General features: G+C 36.6%; 1 protein-coding gene and 1 long non-coding RNA gene across 11 annotated transcripts in view; one reads left to right on the top strand and one right to left on the bottom strand.

The window, feature by feature from the left end:
* The window catches only part of LOC116508429, a 31079-nt gene extending 24353 nt beyond the window's left edge, over window positions 1-6726 (top strand). The window contains exon 5 of one of the 5 annotated variants that reach the window (XR_004255337.1): window positions 5276-6726. This is a non-coding gene — a long non-coding RNA (uncharacterized LOC116508429). The remainder of the gene's footprint in view (window positions 1-5275) is intronic. The other 4 variants (XR_004255333.1, XR_004255336.1, XR_004255334.1 and 1 more) reach the window with 4 other exon arrangements.
* The window catches only part of TMEM63A (transmembrane protein 63A), a 50457-nt gene extending 32270 nt beyond the window's left edge, over window positions 1-18187 (bottom strand). Inside the window, exons 1-8 of one of the 6 annotated variants that reach the window (XR_004255332.1) lie at window positions 17521-18187; window positions 14824-15015; window positions 14165-14238; window positions 11324-11381; window positions 8940-8977; window positions 7514-7656; window positions 2814-2865; window positions 1243-1351 (exon numbers count right to left, since the gene is read on the bottom strand). Coding sequence is in view for 5 of the 6 variants with exons in the window: in XM_032217050.1 (XP_032072941.1) it covers window positions 1243-1351; window positions 2814-2865; window positions 7514-7656; window positions 8940-8977; window positions 11324-11381; window positions 14165-14238; window positions 14824-15015; window positions 17521-17601 (747 nt within the window). In the remaining variant the exon portion in view is untranslated. The other 5 variants (XM_032217050.1, XM_032217052.1, XM_032217053.1 and 2 more) reach the window with 5 other exon arrangements.
* Window positions 18188-19937: the final 1750 nt, after the last annotated feature.

Here is a 19937-nt window from a genome sequence, read left to right as displayed (position 1 = left end):
CCATTACTAGATTATACTAAAAATATGTTTTTGTTGATAATTTTCATTTCCCATTACTGTTAGCTCCATAATGCAACCCCCTACTCCTGCATACTGCTTATTGACTTCAGTGCCAACTGAGATAAACTGAAAATGATGTTTTTTATTTCATATCCTTATCTCTGCCTCTGTTCTTAAAAAAATTTGTAAACTTCTAGATCAGTAATCTCTCTGAGAAATAAGTTATTTATGCACCATTCTTGTAGTAATTGCACATTAAAAACATAAGGAGGTATGCACTTTTGGCAATACCCGAATGAGAAAGGATGGTTTTGCATTAAAAAAAAACCCTCTAAACTCATTCATATTAGGGTCAGCATGCTTCATTCTCTTGGAAGTGTCAATTTGGGATGAAAATTTCATTACCTTTTGATAAGAAATAAAACATTTAAAACATAATACACACATCTAATATCTCAAATTCAGGTAAATTCATCCTATTGTGAAAGGTTACTATTATTTAAAATGTAATTCTATCTATCTATCTATCTATCTATCTATCTATCTATCTATCTATCTATCTATTATGTATAAATATGCAATCACAGCAAATAATTTGGAATATGAAAAATTTAAAAATTCAGATTTTGTAATCAGCTTGAACCTCTTGTTTTCACTTTTCTTTACATAATTCAATACAAAAACATAAATACTCTAAAATCCCATACTAACATATATATGCAAATAAAATCCAATGTTCTCATTCTAAACTCACTTTTATTATGGTCATGTTTATGTTTTTTTAATTGGTAGCAATTTATGTCATAACGTTAAAATTAATCCCCTGTCAGAAGCACAGATTAAATAAAAAAGGGGATGGTGATGGGAATTGTGATCTCTTTGTCCTCCACACATACATACAGTTTTGCAAACTTTCAATTACATTTTGTTTTATAAGCAACATTTTTATGAAACACTTGCTGTCTCAGAGAAACTCTAGGTGACTTGATAATGGGAAAAAATCAAAGTGAGAGCAAGAAACATTATTCACAATTTGAATAGACCTATTAACACCACTGAGAGAATCTACAAAGCTGAATCATGGAATGGAATGGGCAATTAAGTTTGTCCCATGTTGAAGACCCCCTCCTCCCATCACACCCTAAGTGAAGAAACAGGTGCATAAATACAATCTGCCAAGAAGCAATTTTCACAATCTTCACAAATATTTCACAAAATATTTTTTAATTCATAGAAACTTACTATGCTTTCTTTTTTGTATCTAATGCAACCCACATGATGTTTCATAAAGATAGCTGTCAAAATCAAGTAAATCACAGCAAAAATTGTATGTAGCCAGAGAAGATTATTCCTGTGAAGTAGAATTATAAATGAAATAATTGGAGCAAAATATTTGCATTGATTACATTTATCATGGCCTCACTTATTTGCCTGGCTTTCTACTTATAGGATGCTTCTGCCTGACGTTTTCAGAGTTGCTTGTTCACCTCTGAGACACATTCAGCAAGTGCCCCTACAAGTAGTCCTTGACTGAAATTATGTCACTGTTGAAAAAAATAGACTCACTACCTGGCCTAGGTTATGGCTGTTGTACCGGCTTTATGATCAAAATTCAGACATATGGCGGCATAGTGCAAAGTTGTTACAACTTGGGAAGCCTCAGCTGCCCATTCAGTTTAGCAATGCAAGAGCACTGCAACTCCTCTGACCCATCTATGCCCCTCCTTTATGCTCAATTTTCTGCCCTGCACAACTGCACTTTTGATGGAAGAACTATGGCTGAAGTCAAGGCCTTTGGAGAAGACAGCTTTATGCCACACTGGTGGGTCTGGTTGGTGGAGCAGAGGGGGGCTGATTTGCAGTGCCCCTATGGTCCTAAGTGTGGGCAGGCTGCCAAGCACCCAAATTTTAATCATGTGATTGTGTAGGTGCTTTAACGACAGTAATTTTTAGCCATGAGTTATAAGTCCATTTTTTCCCAGAATGTTTTTAATTTTGAACAGTAACCAAATGAATGATCAGAAGTCAAGGACTACTTGTATATATGTGATTCCTTAGTTTACTCAAAAAGTGTACAGCTCAGATTCAAATAGTATTTTTCCACTGGTAGCCCACTTAGTTAAACTCTTCATATACAGATAGCATATAGAAACAGCTATTGGGAGGGAATGAAAATATGTCTCCATTTTACTCTTAGGCTTTGGGAATTACCATATTTTTCAGAGTATAAGACACACCTTTTTCCTTCAAAAAAAGAGGCTGAAAATCTGAGTGCGTCCTGTATACTAAATACAGCATTTTTTGCCAGCCAAAACCCTGCCCCCTTCACCAAAATGGCCATGCATAGCTTTTAGGAGGCATTCAGAGAGCTCCTGGGGGCTGGAGAGGGCACAAATAAGCAAAAAAGACTGTTTTTTGCTCAATTTTGCACCCCGCAGCCTCCAGGAGCACTCTACAAGCCTCCTAAAGGCTATTCGTGCCTTTAAAAAAAAACAAAAACAGGCCTGTTTTGGGGAGATTTGCAGAGTGCAAAAACTTTTTTAAAAATTTTGTCTCTTCAAAACCTTGATGCGTCTTTTACTCCGGTGCGTCTTATACTCCGAAAAATGGTACATTTTTCACATTTCATGACAATACATTCTAAGATTCAAAGATAATTCACTGATAACTGTGTAGTTATTACATTTTTGTTTTCAGTGCACATCTAGCACATCTTATTCTCTTCTACCAAATGATTAAAAAATATTGTCCAAACTGAAAAGTAAAGAATGTTCAAGGAAAGTATTCTATATATACATCTCATGATTACTTACCCTACTCGTAAGTTTGCTATAGTTGTTCTTCCAAAGCTATATGGATCTTTATCTAAAAGGCAGAAAATAATATTTTAAGTATGTTTTATTCATTTATTTGCAAATAATTATGGTAAGTATTATACAAATACAGCAGCTTGGTTATCCTATTACAGCTGCTTGTTAAGATAAACATAACATAAAATAGCTTCACTGAATCAAATCAAGAGTCATCTTAGTCTAATACAGAGGTTAACAGGATCTATCTAAAAGGAGAAAATGGATACAGGCCCTTATTTTGCCCTAGTCCCCTTGCTCCAATACAGAGACTAATACTCCATGATAGACTTGTCTTCTCTGAGCTTGTTCTAAATCTATTTCCAATTAACTTCATCAGATGATTCCTAGTCCTAGTGTTTTTAAAGAGAGACAAAAACAAATCTCGATTTTATGCTCACCTGACACCTTTTTTGCAAAGTGTATTCAGACATTCTAGCCTATCTGTAAGGAAGTGATTCAAACTCTCAGGCATACTGGTTGGCCTTTTCTACATTTTGTTCCAGCTCTATAATAGCATTGTTTTAAAAAAGTGATGAGAAATATAGATCATGTTCCAGACACAATTGCTCATTACATTTCTGTAATGGAACTATAATATTAGCAGTTCTATCTTCAATTCCTTTTGTAATGATTCCTACAATGGAATTTGCCTTTCATAATTAACCCTAACCCTTGTCAATATCTTCATTGAACTACTCACTGTGACTACCAGATTTAGATACTGATTACAGGTGGTCCTCAACTTACAACCATTCATTTATTGACCAAAGTTGCAACAGCACTGAAAAGTGACTTGAGCAGTTTTCACACTTATGGCCATTGCAGCATCCCAATGGTCACATGATGAAAAATTTGATGCTTGACATCTGGTTCATATTTATGACAGTTGTAGTATCCCAGGGTCATGGGATCACATTCGGTGACCTTCTGATAAGTAAAGTCAATGGGGAGGTCAGATTTACTTAATAACTGTTACTAATTTAACAACTGCAGTGATCCACTTAATAACTCTGGCAAGAAAGGTCATAAAACGGAGCAAAACTAATTTCACTCATACTTAGAAACAAACATTTTGGGCTTAATTGTGATTGTAAAGCGAGGACTAACTGTAGTTCCATGAAGCTCTGCCCCATCAATGTATATACAAAGTTTAGGGTTTTTTGTTCCATTATGCCTCAATTTTATACAATGAAAATGAACTTGCAAATTTGCTATTTGGCTGCTCATCCACTCCAATTAAAGTGATATTTCACAAGATCTTCAAAATCATTTTTTTCTTTCAAATACTCTGAGTAGCCTGGTATCATTCACTCACTCGGATAGCTCATTGTTTATGCCTATTTATGATCAGAATTAAGCCTGGGTCCTTAAACAAATAATTGAAGTACTCTACTTGTTACTAACCTCCAGAGATAAAACTGTGTATGCTTCTCTTTCTGGTCCCTAACAAGTAAGCAATCAATAAAAGGGCAGGCCCTATTAGCCTATGATCACTAGGTTAGTCAACCTTCTGACAAGATTTTGTTAACAGCTTTTACAAAATTCAAATGCAGTATACTATGTTAACAGGATGATCTCCATTCAGGTGCCTGTTGACATTGTAAAAGAAAAAAATAGAAAATTGATAAAGCAGGATAACCTTTGCAGCATCCATGCTGACTTTCCTTCAGCAATACTAGTTCTTCTGCATGTTTATTTTTTCTTTGGTTTTCCATTTTTACCTACTTTTTCTAATACATGACTGTTACATTAACTTTCATCTCATCTTCAGCTCAAGATCAAGACCCAGTCATGTAATCCTTAGCAATATCAGCATTAAAATAGCATTTTCTCCTTATTTCTGTCCTGTGAAAGGGCAGCCATAAGTTATTGAAAACATGCTAAACTTTGACACCCATTATTTTGTAGAGAGATGAATTTAGTAACTTTATATAGAGATAATCTAGACAGAATAGAGATAACAATGCAGACAGGAAATATCATGCCAGTATAGTTTTTGCTGACTCAAAGGGGCAAAAAAAGTGCTTCGCAATGGGAAAGGAAACTGGTTAATTGTAAGTATTGATATTATACAGTAGAAAAGTGCTAGTGACAAATACAGTAACCAACCCAATGTTCTACAATGAGTAAAAATCTAGAAAACAAAATGGAACTAAATTATAATATAGGGGATCAACTCCATCTAAATCAGTGGGTCTCAACCTTCCTAATGCTGCAACCCTTTAATACAGTTCCTCATGCTGTGGTGACCCAACTATAAAATTATTTTATGTTTTCTATATTTTTTCAAAAATATGTGTTTTCCGATGGTCTTAGGCAACCCCTGTGAAAGGGTTGTTCGACCTCCAAAGGGATCCCGACCCACAGGTTGAGAACCACTGATCTAAATTGTCCTTCTGGCAATTAATATGTGCATTTTAAAGTTTCAGGATTCTTCTAACAGCAGCACTATCATGGAACGTCATGTTGAAGAGAACACTGAATTAAATAGAAGGGAGTTTCTTGGTACCCATTTTTCCCCTTAAGATTTATAGATGTCATTAGCCCTACATTTCTGTGTTCTTTCCTTGGAAAAAGTACAAATAACTGAATTTATACCAGCTGTCTCCTCCCTATACTGGAAAGAATCATATCTGTGTAGTGGAAAAGATAAACCCAGCACATTAAATGGTGACTATCCTCCTTCTCATCCCATCTCCCCTCTTCTTTTGGATATGACCAAGGTCAAACCCAGGATGTCTTTTTTGCCTAATCCTATCAGATTCAAACTGACTCTCTCTGTCCCAGAAAAAGCTCCTGCGCAGCCCCATCTAGACCAAAGAGTCGAAGCCTGTCTATCAGCTCACAGCATGGCTCAACAGCAAATAAGAAGCTGCAACCTAGAGAAATCCCAGCCTTTATATTCTGATCAGCTGATGACCTCAATATTCCATTTCCTTACAACGAACTTCCGCATCTCTGCTGTCCATTTGAAAGGTCCACTTTACCTACCAAGAGAACTCACTCCAATTACAGAGACAAAGACCTGTCCAGCTTCTCCAAACTGGCCAGAAACCCTGCTTTGTGGCCCTCAACTTCAATTTAAAAAAAAACTTTGCTTTTCTTTTGTTCAGGGTCTGTCTTTCTTGTAAAGTAGGTATCTAATTATCATTGCAATAAATATGGATCTCTTTCTTAGTGTTGTGCTTCTTACTTTGGCAAAATTATATGGCAATTGAACAATTGTGAAAATTATTCTGCAACTGAATAATTTTGCAACAGCTATATAATACTTTTTGAAACTTGGAAACAACGTTGTGAAAGAGAAACATTTTTTTCTCTCTTTATTCTGCCACTCTGTTCCCAAAGGATCAAGAATAAATGGAACACGAGGTCTCTAATAGTTTTATAGCTTTCTTTGAAGAGCAGAAATTGTGGATAAAGTCTCTCTCCATTAAGAATTACATCGACAATCCACCTAGACATATTACAATATAACATTCTGCAAATATCTCAATTCCTATGATGCTATCTAAGCAACTTTATGCAGAAATACTGGGGGGGGGGGGACAATTTCACAAACAATTTCACAAAACCTGATCTAAAACATTCTATTGTTAATAACAAACTATCTTGTTATACTTACTGATTTGTTACAACCTTGACAATCGTTATGCGTTGCAGAAAAAAAGAAACATATATTTTAACTTTGGCAGTTTCAGTTTCCTGAACTATTAGAAAAAGGCAAGAATAATATTTTTCAGGAAAATATAATCCTTTAATCCCAGACCTGTCTATATACTGAAAAAAGCTAAAGATGGGCTGTTCTAAATTCAAAGTTTTTCCATTTTAATATTGTCTTAAAATAAAAAGTCTGCTACAGTTTCTGTATTTGGAATGGACAAATTGACAGAATTCACTTATTTTCAATTATCAATAATCAGCCTACAGCCTAGGTTGTAATGATGGTGAATTGAGCATTTCAAGCAACTAACTTCTGAAATACAGGAGAACATTCCAGTTACTGAATGTCAATGTACATGTCCAAGTACATGCCTCTAAGCACAACTTGAAAGAAAACTAACATGTCATTACCAAAACAAATGTATCATTCAATAAAGAATATACTATAAGTATGCTTTATACTTAAATAACTGTATATTATTTCAGGAGATGAAAATCTAGTAAATTAAATTACAGAATAGGGTATTTTGATTATAAAAGATATACCATATTTTTCGCTCCATAAGATGCACCTGATCATAAGACATACATAGGTTTAGAGGAGGAAAACAAGACAAAAAGCTTTCAGGCAGAGCCTGAGAGGATTATAGATAGGTTTCCTCTCATGTGCCATCTCTGCCTAGTGATTCCTGAACTGCAGAAAAGAGACAAAAGAAGCAGGCAATGACAAAGACAGAAGAGGCAGAGTTCAGCAGCTTCAGCCAGCTGCTATTCACCAAAGCTACACAGACATTTCCACCCAAGTTTGGGGGGGAGAAAGTGCATCTTATGGAGTGAAAAATATGGTAATTCTCATTAGCTATTTCAGTAGTCTTATATGAATCATAGCGCTAATCTTCAAGGCAATTCAGGTAGTACAGAACACTTCAAATGCTACAGTTAAATCAGATTGCTCTGTTTTGCACATATGCAATTCAAATCATAAAAAAGTTTCTTACCAAGCAAGTCACCTGATAGGTTTGCAGGAAGTATAATACACAAAGACAACATGCTGACCACGATCAAGAGACCGATGAGATGGCGTTGAAAGGAGAGATAAGTAATGGCATCATGCCCACTTTGATCGTAAATCTCATCATCACTGCACCATAAATAAAGAGAAGTCTATCACCAAATTTGAAAGTTGTGTAACCATAAGGAAATTACTACATATGAACAAATCAAAAGTGCTTGTGATAGCTAATAAAATACTATAAAAATAATGGAAACATAAAAATGATCAGTAAATACTGTTCAAATTATTGCTTCTGATGTTATTTTAACAATCTTCTATTTTACATGCCTTCTGTATTCCAGCTACTTAGAAGTATGTTTGACAAGTATTCTTAACAGCTGTATTCGTTTTATGGAATGGTTTGTCCTGTGAATGCAATAGATTCTGCCTCCTCCTATTATTCTCTAAATACTATTTTATTTTAATAGACTTTTCTCCTATGTACCAAGAGTTTTAAATATTTTGGTTTTTATTTCTCAGTGATCCTTATTTAAAATTGCAGGGTTGTCACTGTAAATATAAATCATTTTAGAGAGTAGTAATGCTACTACATAACATATAAATTAATAATTCAGATGCAAGTAAAAGTGCATCTTTATAAAAAATTTGAGCCATTCTGCTCCTGCTTTTTAAAAAAATTAAACTTGTCAACCATTGTTCCATAGTAAATGAAAGTCTTCTTAAAATGCTGTTCTAGGTTAAAGTAGTCTTACATACTGAAGTAAAATAAAATTCCAATTTAAAACTGAACTACCTAATAGAACAATTAGGCTTAATCCTGTAAATTCAGAGAACTGATTGAATGCTATAAAACAGAAATGTCAATCAAAATTTAAAATATAGCATTTTAATAGTTGTTTTTCCTTAATGAAAAATGTAGCAATACTGATCATAGAATTTTCAATGAAATTTGAAGCTGATTCAGGTCAGTTATTGCATTTCTATAGAACAAAATTAACCAAAGTACTTAACCATAAAACAGCACTTCTTGTTACAAAATCCAATGTCGCACATAGGTTTTATACTAATCAAGTATTCAAGTGTATGTATATTACTAGATCTTTAATTATTCATTCCTCGAAAAATTATTATAATGTTTTAATCTGAGAGGAATCATAGCAGATTCATATTAGGAAAAACCTAAGTCTAAAATACAATAATTTAAAATTAACATCAAAACTATGAGTTGATAGTATGAAGAGCAATATGGTTTATTTAATAATTACGGTTCTTATTTACTGAATGCATAAAACTAATGCATAAAATGGTCAGCAAACAGGGCAATGAAATTGAGAAAAATACAAATATTTTTTTATTTTCTTTAAAATATTAAACAAAATATTCAGATCACAACTTTTGTGCATACTTACTGCATGAGAAATGCAGAAAACATCCAAGAACAAAATCCCTAGAAATAAATATTTACAAAATTGTTATTTTGAAAATAAACCAGTCTTAGATACAACACAAAGCCTCGGGGTGAGATCATTCATCACAATGGGCTGAGGTATCTGCAGTATGCTGACAATATCCAACTCTATATTTCTACCCCAAGATATGCTGTTGCTGCCTTCTCACAGTGCCTGGAGACTGTGCAGGACTGGATGGGAGAAAAACAGACCAAATGGCTCTGAGCATATGGAGCCTCAAGGTCTGAGACTTTGTCATCTTTAGTTCTGGATGGGGTGGCACTACCCCAGATAGATCCAGTTTGAAATTTGTGGGTTCTCCTGGACTTGCGATCACAGCTAGGACAGCCTTTGCTGCACCAAATCCCTGTGCTCAATCATTCAAGCCCTAGTCATCTCACAGTTGGACTATTGCAAACGGTCTACATGGGGCTATCATTGAAGAGCATTCAGAAGATACAGCTGGTGCAGAGTGTGACTTGCATTGGCTACTGGTTTGTTTCTGATATAATTCAAGGTGATGGTAATCACCTTTAAAACCTTCCTGGCATCCGTCCAGGCTACTTGAGGGATCGCCTCACCCCACTGGGATTGCCCTGCCTTCCCCCTCGATGCCAGAAGAGGAGGCATGCTGCATTCTCCATCAGCTGGGGTATTCTGTTGGGGTCCAGAAAATCCTTCTCTGCTACTGCATTTTGGAACATCTTGGCCCCCAGAGTGAGGTTGGCTCCAACCCTCCTGGCCTTCCACAAAAACTTAAAGATCTGGCTCTGCCAGTTGACTTGAGGCTCCAATGGAGGGGTTTCACATTGGCAGAGATTGATATATTAATAATAGATCCCACTTCACTCCCTTCTCATCCTACTCCCTCCCTCCCCATCTTTTAGTTAGGGCTCAGTTTTATCTTTTTAATATTGTAAGTTGCCAAGAATTACTCGATGGTAAGATGGGTGGCCGATAAATTTTACAAATAAAATAAAAATAATTATTAGCAGTAATCCTGTTGCAAAATGTGACTCTCACTTGCTCTTTCCAGCTACAATTGTAGTATGCTCTAGGCCAGAGGTGTCAAACTCATGGCCCGTAGGCTAGATGCATCGCCTGATCACGCTCACCCCCATTTTAGCGAAGGGGGAAAAGTCACAATACGTCATGTGACAACATGACGACGCAGGTTTCACACCCGTTTGAGGCAATTTAAATTCTGCACTTCTCAAACAAGGGAATTGAAGTGACCCAAACTGGCATCAGGAAATTTTAAAAAAACAAACTTTATGAATTGGTGGTACCAAAGATCCCTGTAAATTGTCTTTTATGACCATTTAGGAATAAGCGAAGTAATATTCTTGGATCATTCTTACCTGTCCAATATTTAAGAGTTGTCAAATGGAAGTTTGACACTTCCTGAATTTAAAATCTTTAGTGAAATGGAAAACACCAAAAAGATGGGATTGCCCCAGTAATTACACAGTAAATCTAATAAAATAATTGGCTTGATATAGTCTATAATGGTGTCTCCCATTTCTCTAACTGCAAAGAGAGTGCTGTTTATTCCATATTTTAATACATATTCCTCAGAGTCAACAGGATCTGAGGGAGAGATTAATTGCAAATGCAACAATTATGATGTGAAACAGTCACAATCATTATTGGATAAATATACTTACAATGTTTATATTATTTTAGAGGAAAATCATAAAATGGTATTCATTTTACTTAATATTTCAACCATTTTATGATTTAAAATATGTGGATCTCTCCACTTCCTGAACGTGCAATTCCTTTTGTGGATCACATTAAATCTTCTTTCGATACCAATGATCTAACCATTTCAAGGAGAGAAATACTGGCAATTTTTCAGAAGTGAATCCTGTAGGCTGGAAGTAATTTGTGCTATTGCAGACACAATAGTCTACTGTGGGGACAGACCATTGTGGAACATTTAATATTGCCTCCAGTTTAGAAGATTTGATTCCAGAAAAGTAATAGGTTACTCTGGGAATGAGTATACAGTTGTCTTGGAGATAAACAAACACTCAAAGATATACAATAAAAACAAACAGGACAGTCTGAGGATTCCATTCCTCAAATAATGAGGTCTACATTTACCTAGTTTAAAAGTGTTAACATAACTGCACAGTGACATTTCTTTAGAACACTGATTCTTTAAGTGCAAAATATTAACGTTTAAAGAAAATTTCCGTATTTCCACAAATTAGTTCGGAAAGTATTGGAATAAAATGGGAGCCATAAAATATTACATTTTAAAATATTTCTTAAAATATTAAGTGGCAATATTTTATGAATAGCAAAATGTCATATGTTTAATCCAATAGACAACTGACCTCTTCAGGTTGTTGAGGTTCTTCAATAACAGAAGTGGACTCAATTACTTCATAATACCTAGATTCAGTCGAAAACAAAACAACAGACTTCAGTGTTAGAATTTTATACTACCGTATTTTCACGACCATAAGGCGCACCGAATTATAAGGTGCAGTATCAGTTAACGTTAATTTTTCAAACTTTTTTCATATATAAAGCGCACCGGATTATAAGGCGCACATTTTTTTTGCAACATTCATCCGCGCGCAACTTTCGCAAACAAACAAATTACTAACGAAATTGCAACATCTGCCACTCCTCGGACTCCGCACTACATGATACACCCCCCCTGCACCGTTCGTCCAGTAAGGTCAGGGAGGCATTGGGCAGAATTGGGAGGGAGATTTTCAAAGAAGCGCACCAAATATCTCCCGCGAACTGAATCGGCTTTAATAAAGCAATTACCTGCTCAGCTTTAGTTCCCTTTGTGAAAGTTAGAATCCACAGCTTGAACCCGAGAAACTATTAATCCTTCTCCCATTAAGGGCCCTAATCTTGCCTCTCTTCGCAAAGGAGGCGCCCTCGGTTACATCTCGAGCAATCCATGGTCTCTGCGCCGTTGCCCCGGACGGAAATGTCTTCTGCTGAGCATGCTCGGTAGCCTCTGAGGCTTTTGCCCGTATTCTGCCCTTACTCCAGCGAAAAGAAAGGAGCGAAATGCAGAGTCTGTTGAGTCCTTGGGAAGCTTTTCGAACAAGATGATAAGCATTAATATAATCCGACTGCATTTAAATTGCAAAGAACTAAATAAAAGCAGGGCGTGGGTTTTCAGTAAGGATCCTAGTGACGGTTGCACGGCTCTTTTCTATTGTTTTGAAAATTACTTTTGAAGTCTACAATGTTACTTAAATACATTCTTTATTAATTTAAATACATTAAATTAAATACATTAAACACTAAAAAAATACAGAGAACAATCAGTCACTTTTATTAAACTTTTTAAACTTTTTAAACTTTTTAACTTTTAAACAGCTTTATTTTATAGTTGGCTCTATTCATCTTCCATGAAACCTTCGAACTCTTCGTCCTCCGTATCGGAGATCATCAATTGGGCGATGGCGGCATCCAGCAAACCCGAATCCGTATGGCCCGTATCTTCATCGTCAGAGTTATCAGTTATGATACTCTCGATGCCGTCGCTGGTCAGTCCAGGAATGAAGTCGGCCTTCGCGAACCCTCGGATGACAGTTCTGGCGGATACTTTATGCCAGCATCCACTATCCACTGGCACACAGTGGCATAACTGGCCCGGCGTTGCCTCCCGGTCTTCGTGAAGGAGTGCTCTCCTTCCATCATCCAGTTTTCCCACGTGATTCGCAGTTTCGCCTTGAAGGAACGATTGACACTTATGTCCAGTGGTTGCACTTCTTTGGTCAGACCACCCGGTATTACAGCAAGCTCCGAGTTGGTCTTTTTCACCAGGGCTTTCACATTTTCTGTTTTGTGGGCACGCATGGAGTCGTACACCAACAATGCCGGCGACGCACGAAAAAATCCATCCGGTCTCCGAATGTAAACTTCTGATAGCCAATTCTTCATTATCTCCTCATCCATCCAGCCTTTAGGATTCACTTCAACAATTATTCCAGCTGGAAATGTTTCTTTAGGCAACGTTTTTCTTTTAAAAACTACCATTGGGGGTAATTTCTGCCCATTTGACAAAACACCAAGAACTACAGTAAACGATACCTTTTCGTTTCCTGTGGTGCGAATTGATACCGTTGATGTTCCAGTTCTCTCTACAGTTTGGTTCACCGGAATATCAAAGGTGAGGGGGACTTCGTCCATGTTGATGATGTGGTCGGCCTGTATATTTTTTTCAGAGATCTTGCTTTTGCAGTAACTCCGGAAGTTGGCCAACTTTTCCTCGTAATCCGCCGGCAACTGCTGAGACACCGTCGTTTCATGAAACAGAAGCACCAAGAAGGCCCTCCTTTAAAGTCATTGATATCCATTTCATTTGCCATCGCTTTGGCTTTTAACCGAATGGCGACAGTTGAGATGCTTCTGCCACCTGCTCTTTGTTTCGAAATCCATCGGTCAAGTCTGTCTTCTAGTTGCGGCCACCTTGCTTTATTGCCGCGGAAACTTTTCTTCGTCTTCTTTGCAAGACGTAGGTCATCTTCTTGCTTTCTCCACTTGTGCACCATGGACTCATTAATGTTGAATTCTCTAGCTGCAGATCTATTTCCATGTTCTTTTGCATGGTTGATTGCTTTCAATTTAAAATCTGCCTCGTAAGCAAGTCTCCTTTGTGGAGCCATTTCGAAGTCACTTTGGATTTACAGGATTTACAGCGTCTCCCTGTTAACACCCCCCTCAATAACGCCGTATTCGCGCGTACTCGGAAGCAATGAGATAAGAATTTCCCGAATGGAAGGGGAATGTGAAACCTTTTAGGAAGGTGAAGGGTGGAATTCAACTGAAACACTACCATCTTGCTTGTCCTTACGGCGGGAAAAGGGGGTAAAGGTCATATAGCGTAAAATCGGGAGGGACAGACCCGAGGGACGTGTGCGTGCCTGCTCGCGGTCATTCGATTGCGAGCTTCAAGTTTGTTGCTGCGCAATGTGAAACAGAAATTGTTTTGAGATCCCTTCAATACTCAAGGTTCATATAAACGGTAAATTTTCATACTTTTTCCATATATAAAGCGCACCGGGTTATAAGCCGCACTGCCGGTTTTTGATCAAATTTTAGGATTTTCAGTGCGCCTTATGGTCGTGAAAATACGGTAATATAATACCTGAAGGTTCGCCATCATGACACTAGGATACAGAGCACCAACTTCTTATATTTACCTTTCTGATACTAATGCAATGCGACCATAATCCCAAAATCTTCTTCTAATAAAGGAAAATATCGCCAGCAACATCTAGAAAATAAAAAGGGGATCAATTAAAGGTTCAATATTCATGTTTAATTATATGTTTCTTCCACTTCATTTTTGCTTTTACTTTAGACAATATAAAATATAATATATAAGCTTAGAAAATATAATATATAAGACAATATAAAAGCTTCAAAATCAAGTAGAACACCAACACAAAGTAATCTAATATTTGGTAATGAAGATGCAATAATTAAAAGAATGCTCTTTTTACATAATATTATAGTTGCGTAGATTATATTATTATATTATAAAAATGTAATGAATAATATTAAATTGCATTAGGAAAACACTCAAACAAACAAATGCTACCTTTAGCTTGGCAGACAGTACAAATTTTTTCAAATTCAAGACAATGAAGTAGAATTGCTATCAGCATGGCAAGCCTTATTTTCCAGCACAGTTCTCCCTAGTGGAGCAGGAAGAAGGGAATACTGAAGCCCTTCTTTTCAAAGCTATATATATTTCAGCAAAATGAAACAAACTATTTATTCACTCTTCAAATTGCCATGAGTCAACAATGTGAAAGAAAAAATATTAGCTAGCTATAAAAAAATGAATCAAGCCTACCAAAAAGCAGATTACATCAAGCAGCAGGACAGTAGGAACCCCACCAAAGGTTACTCCTTGAAGTACAGTACTTCCTTTTGCAGAACTGTAACAGTAGGTCTCATTTGGAGACTCAGTATTATTTCTTCTACTTAACAAGTGAACCAGATGTGAATGACCAGCATCAAAAGTCAGGAATGGAATCATGTTGTCCTACTTGAAAAAGAAATTGTATAGCAGGAAAAATACACTTTTACAGATTATTTATTTTTGTTTTATTTGATTAAATTTATTTGCCACTCATCTCAATATAAGCAAATCTTATATTATATAGTTCAGAGGGGAAAAACTTTAAACAAAAACTATTCAACTTTAAGCAATACTTACAAATACCAGTTTTCATTAAGTATTTCAAAAAAAAAAAACATTTAGCAGATTCAAATAAACATCCTTTAGCATGTCAACATTTTAATAATATTTCTGCATAAGGGTTAATAAGAATTATGACTGGAAGAAGGCACAGGTACAGAATCTCTTATTTTACTTTTAATATTTTCAAAGATATATAACATTCAGACTAGGTAAGTGGGTCTCTATATTTTGGTTATACCATTAACCCTACAGCTTTAATCCAGTGTACTTTTTGACATCTAGGTGATGACCTAATCTATTTAAGTGAAGGACTAAAAATCTTAACATAATACTTTTTGTCTATTTATGTTTTCATAGCTGTTCAAGCATGGAAGAATGCTCATTTCCAACCATCTACAAGTATTAACTGTCTTTAAAGCTATAAAAGACCACTTCCAGAAAGATTCATTCACTTAAAATTTTCAAAATTATGCTTGATAAGCAGGGGCAGCTGTACCCAGGGGAGCCTTTACGCAGGTCCATTTTGTATGCCAGTTATGACCCCTCTTGGAACAGAAGTGTTTACTTCCAGTCATTTATGTCTTTAACATCATCTGACTGGATTACTACAATATAATCTATGTGGGACTACTCTTGCAGAGAGTCAGAATGTACATCTGGTCCAGAATGCCGGGATCTGAAAGGTATGCTTTGGTCTGCTTATAGAATACATTATTACAAATGCTATACTGATTTCCTATTTGCTCTTTGATACAATGGAAGGTCCTGTTTGTCACATTTAAGTTCCTTTATGGCTCAGGACCAGAATATCTGGAGGACTTATTCCCAATAGCTTCTGTCAATCCATTTAAGATTTGTCAATGTCCTCTCACCCATTTTTTTGTTTTATTGTTTGCTGTTGAAGATAGAGATATACAGATATTTTTTAATGTGTATTTTTAGACCAACTGGGATGTATACCGTTGCAGATGTACATTATAATTAGACTGGTCTATAAACCCAGTTAAATAAATTAATAAATATTTCTAAGAGGTACAAACTATCATTCCTTTAACTCAATTTTACAGTTGCAATTACAATTTATTTATCTCTGATTCAGTCATTTATTTTTCCAGATATTTATGCAGTGAATTCTGAAAGAGTGGAAGAAATCAGGCTAGAACAAGGCTATTCGCCCAAAATAAATTATAGGCAAATAGATGTGATATGATAGTGATTTGATTAGAAAATGCATTTCTTCCCTGCCATAGAAATATAAGATTCCAACTGCTCCATCAGGAAATCAGAATCCATAAAGCAAAATAATTTAGTAATCACAATTGCATAAGAGATAAAAAACATAGCTTAATACTTCTCCTTTCTGAACTTTCAAATTGTTTCTCAAAAACAATTTCAAAAATTCCTGCAGATGGCATAATGGAATCATTTTCACTTCCCACCAATAATTGAAACTGAAATATTTTCAGTCTTAGAATATATATGTATTTATAGATAACTTACTAAAGTTTTCAAAATGCCTGTCCTCATTTGGACAGCTTAAAAAACCCCTCAAGATCACGGCATAAAATATCTGAATATTGAATAGAATGTTATATATAAAAGTAATAGAGGCCTAACCTTGCTTTGCACTTCCTCTTTCCTCAATATCATTTTTTACTAAACAGAAGTTCAAGCAATGTGATCTTCTGCATCAATAATTCTCCTTTCTGAACTTCAAGCAACTGTCAAAACTGAACTTGGAGAACAGGGAGCAGCAGAAGAAGCTGCAGGGACCTATCAGAACTAGGGTGCAAAAATCCGGCAGACAATTAAGGCGACAGAGAAGAGGCAGGATTTTCTTTTTTGCTGCCATCTAATAGTCATCCGGATTTTGCTGCCCCGATCGGGGAGCACACTATAAATTAAGCTTTTAACCCTTGGACCAGGGCAAGATGACAGTCAGGAGGGCGAAGCAAAATGATACACGACAAATCCCCTCGGAACAAAATAACGACAACAGGTGGAAGGTTGGGAAGACTACGGGAGTCGCTTAAGGAGGCGGGGAGGTCTCGAAGACCCAGTCGCAAGCCAGTCGCTCCTTCCGTCGGCTCCCTTCTCTCGAGGCAGCTGGTCGGCGGAGAGATGCGGCAGCCAAGATAACAGCTGCTGCCGTTCTCTCTCTGTTTTTTCAAAGACGCTCAGCTCCCGCTTTTCCTCCCGTACTCCTAATTGCTGGGTACTCTTGGCTTTCCCGCTTCCCACGGTTGGCCAGTGCGGCCAACCAGAGCCTTAACGAGAGTATTTCTCGCCGCCCCACCCTCCCCCCATGCCTACTTTGGCCACCAGCAACACAACCCCACTACCTACCGTTCTACGGAAAACCAATAGGGAACATCGCAGCCGCTTCGCTCTTGAAGAAAACAGGAGGCGACTCGGAAAGCCGCGCATGCGCCCCCGCTCCGGAGGGGAAACCTAGTAGATGGAACTGCCTTTTAAGATTAGGTGGGTCGGACGGATTTTCCACAGCTGTGCAGCCTGCTTGCCACGTGGGAAATATTCTCTTCTCCTCCTCCAGACGTATTTGGGAGATTAATCCATAAAGTTAACGCTCTTCAATGTGAATGCAGTCTTCAGAGGAGGAGGCGTTAACTTTCTTTGAATGCTAAAATATTCAGAGCCGACCAAGAGGATGGCAAAACTTTGGTCGACTCGAGTTCTGTTGCGGCGTGAGAAGCCCAGTTTAAGACAGCTTCTTTTAATACAGCACAGATCAGCGGGGTACTATCTGTAGCGATGAGGGGCAGGCAGTGGACAGATGGCGATTTACTAGGGCAAAGGACACGAGTTTCTCTAAATTCCCAGTTTACCTATTTGGCTATCCTTGGTTGGATTTGTAAATTGTTTCGCTAGGGACTCTAAACTTTGGCTACTTTAAAAACCTGTGGACATCAACTCCCCAGAAGTCCCCAGTCAAAGGGGAGAGGAATTGAAGTCTATAGGGCTTAAAAGATTAAAGTTGAGAAAGCCTATTGAGCTTCTCTGTCATCCAGGTCATGGTTGTCCCAAAGGTGCTGTTGGAAGAGGACTTTCTTCAGCTTCTTGGAGGAGAAGCTAAAAGTCTTCAAAGAAAAACAAGAAAAGCCAGTTGACTTTTGAAAAACAACCTTGGGTTGAGAAACACTGTTAAGCAAAGACTGGAGAGGTTCCTTCCCACAATCTCTCCTTGTGGTAAGGCTTAAAATAAAAGGCTGTGATGTTACAATAATGTAATTGTGTTTTTCCTAAAAGTTGTAAATGACCAGAGACAGCACAAATAGATTAGAGATATTAGAGGGATAAAGACTCCGTGAGATGGCAATATACAACTTTAAGAAATAAAATATTTAAAGAAATTTATCCCATACCTAAGATTAATCATTTTCTCTGATCTAGATTTTTATAAAAACACCACCTGATGCATCAAGAATTACCTTCAAAAAGCATTTTTCTCATAACATGGGCAATTTATCAAGTTTGGTAAGAGATTAACATAGAGTATTAGTTTTTTCTCAAGTGAGCCATCCTTTAAAAATAGCTAGAGGTATTTTTTGTGTATTGTATTTGCATATTAGAGCTTTTTAATTTTTCTCATTTGCCCACTCATTTTGAGCTGTACACAATGATTTATTGTATTACACAGCCATTTCCGTGGCAACATAAAGCCTGTTTTAAACCAGGATGGCAAAGTGATGCTATAAATCACAAGTGCAGAAACTAATGATATCTAGAGACACCATCTAATTTGCTGCTCTCTTCCTATAGATATTAACAATACTGGTATTTACCACAATACCAAGGGTCTACAAAAACTGGTCTATCTTTTTACATTAGAGTTTTTAAAAGGTATTGCTAACAGGCAACATATGGTAATAACCTTTTTACCTGACTATTACCTGTCTAATTTATTTGCAGAATGTTACAGTGGGGGGGGAACTAGGATTGTGGGTCAGCTGATATGTTCTGATTGTAATGCTAACTAATTTGTTTTCCCCCACATTTTCTTTAATGAACAAGTATACTCCTTTCATTTCTTTAAAGGGCTTCTCTATCACTTGTGTGGAAAATAGATCACATTTTAGGTCATGTTTATGCAGAAATATTGAAAATTCAGAAGGGTTTATACATTTTTAAGCACCACTGTAGCTTCAAAAACCATAGTGAACACTGAATATGCTAATGTATTAGCTCAAAGCTTGGCAGCACATAGAAATATAAGCTCAGCATGGTTATTCTAAGAGAACTTAGAGATCTACCTGGCTATTGTAATGTTGCATTAATTTACTATCTATTAAGGTGAAGTAAAGTTTGGTTAGAGTTGGTTTTGGATTTTTCTCACTAATGTGCATAAAGCACTTTTATATGAAAGAATTCTACCAGTACATCTGTAATGCTCCATTTCTGACCTTATACATTGAACTGAATGACTTGTTATACTATTGGCAAATTCAGTATCTATAGTGAAAAGATAAAATATCCCTCAAATCTGAATCAATTCTTGGTGACTTCATGTCCCTGCAGTCCTGTAAGCATAATTTGTAAATGGTTTGATATATTCCCATTGCTTCAATTCCTCAGTATACACTACATGCATAGAATAGCTCAAGTATCTATGTCTGCCATCCAAGTATAACTAGATCTGGCCATGTTTACCTTTTTAGAATTGGCCAAAGTCAGTTTGGTGGTGCCATATAGATGGTTCAGTAGGTACCAAACATTTATTTTTCAGTCCTAGTGATAAATGGAAA

Source organism: Thamnophis elegans, chromosome 4 (assembly GCF_009769535.1).
Source record: "Thamnophis elegans isolate rThaEle1 chromosome 4, rThaEle1.pri, whole genome shotgun sequence".
In the NCBI taxonomy this organism is placed as follows: domain Eukaryota; kingdom Metazoa; phylum Chordata; class Lepidosauria; order Squamata; family Colubridae; genus Thamnophis; species Thamnophis elegans.
Note: the sequence above shows the minus strand (reverse complement) of the source record. Positions and strands in the feature narration are given on the sequence as shown.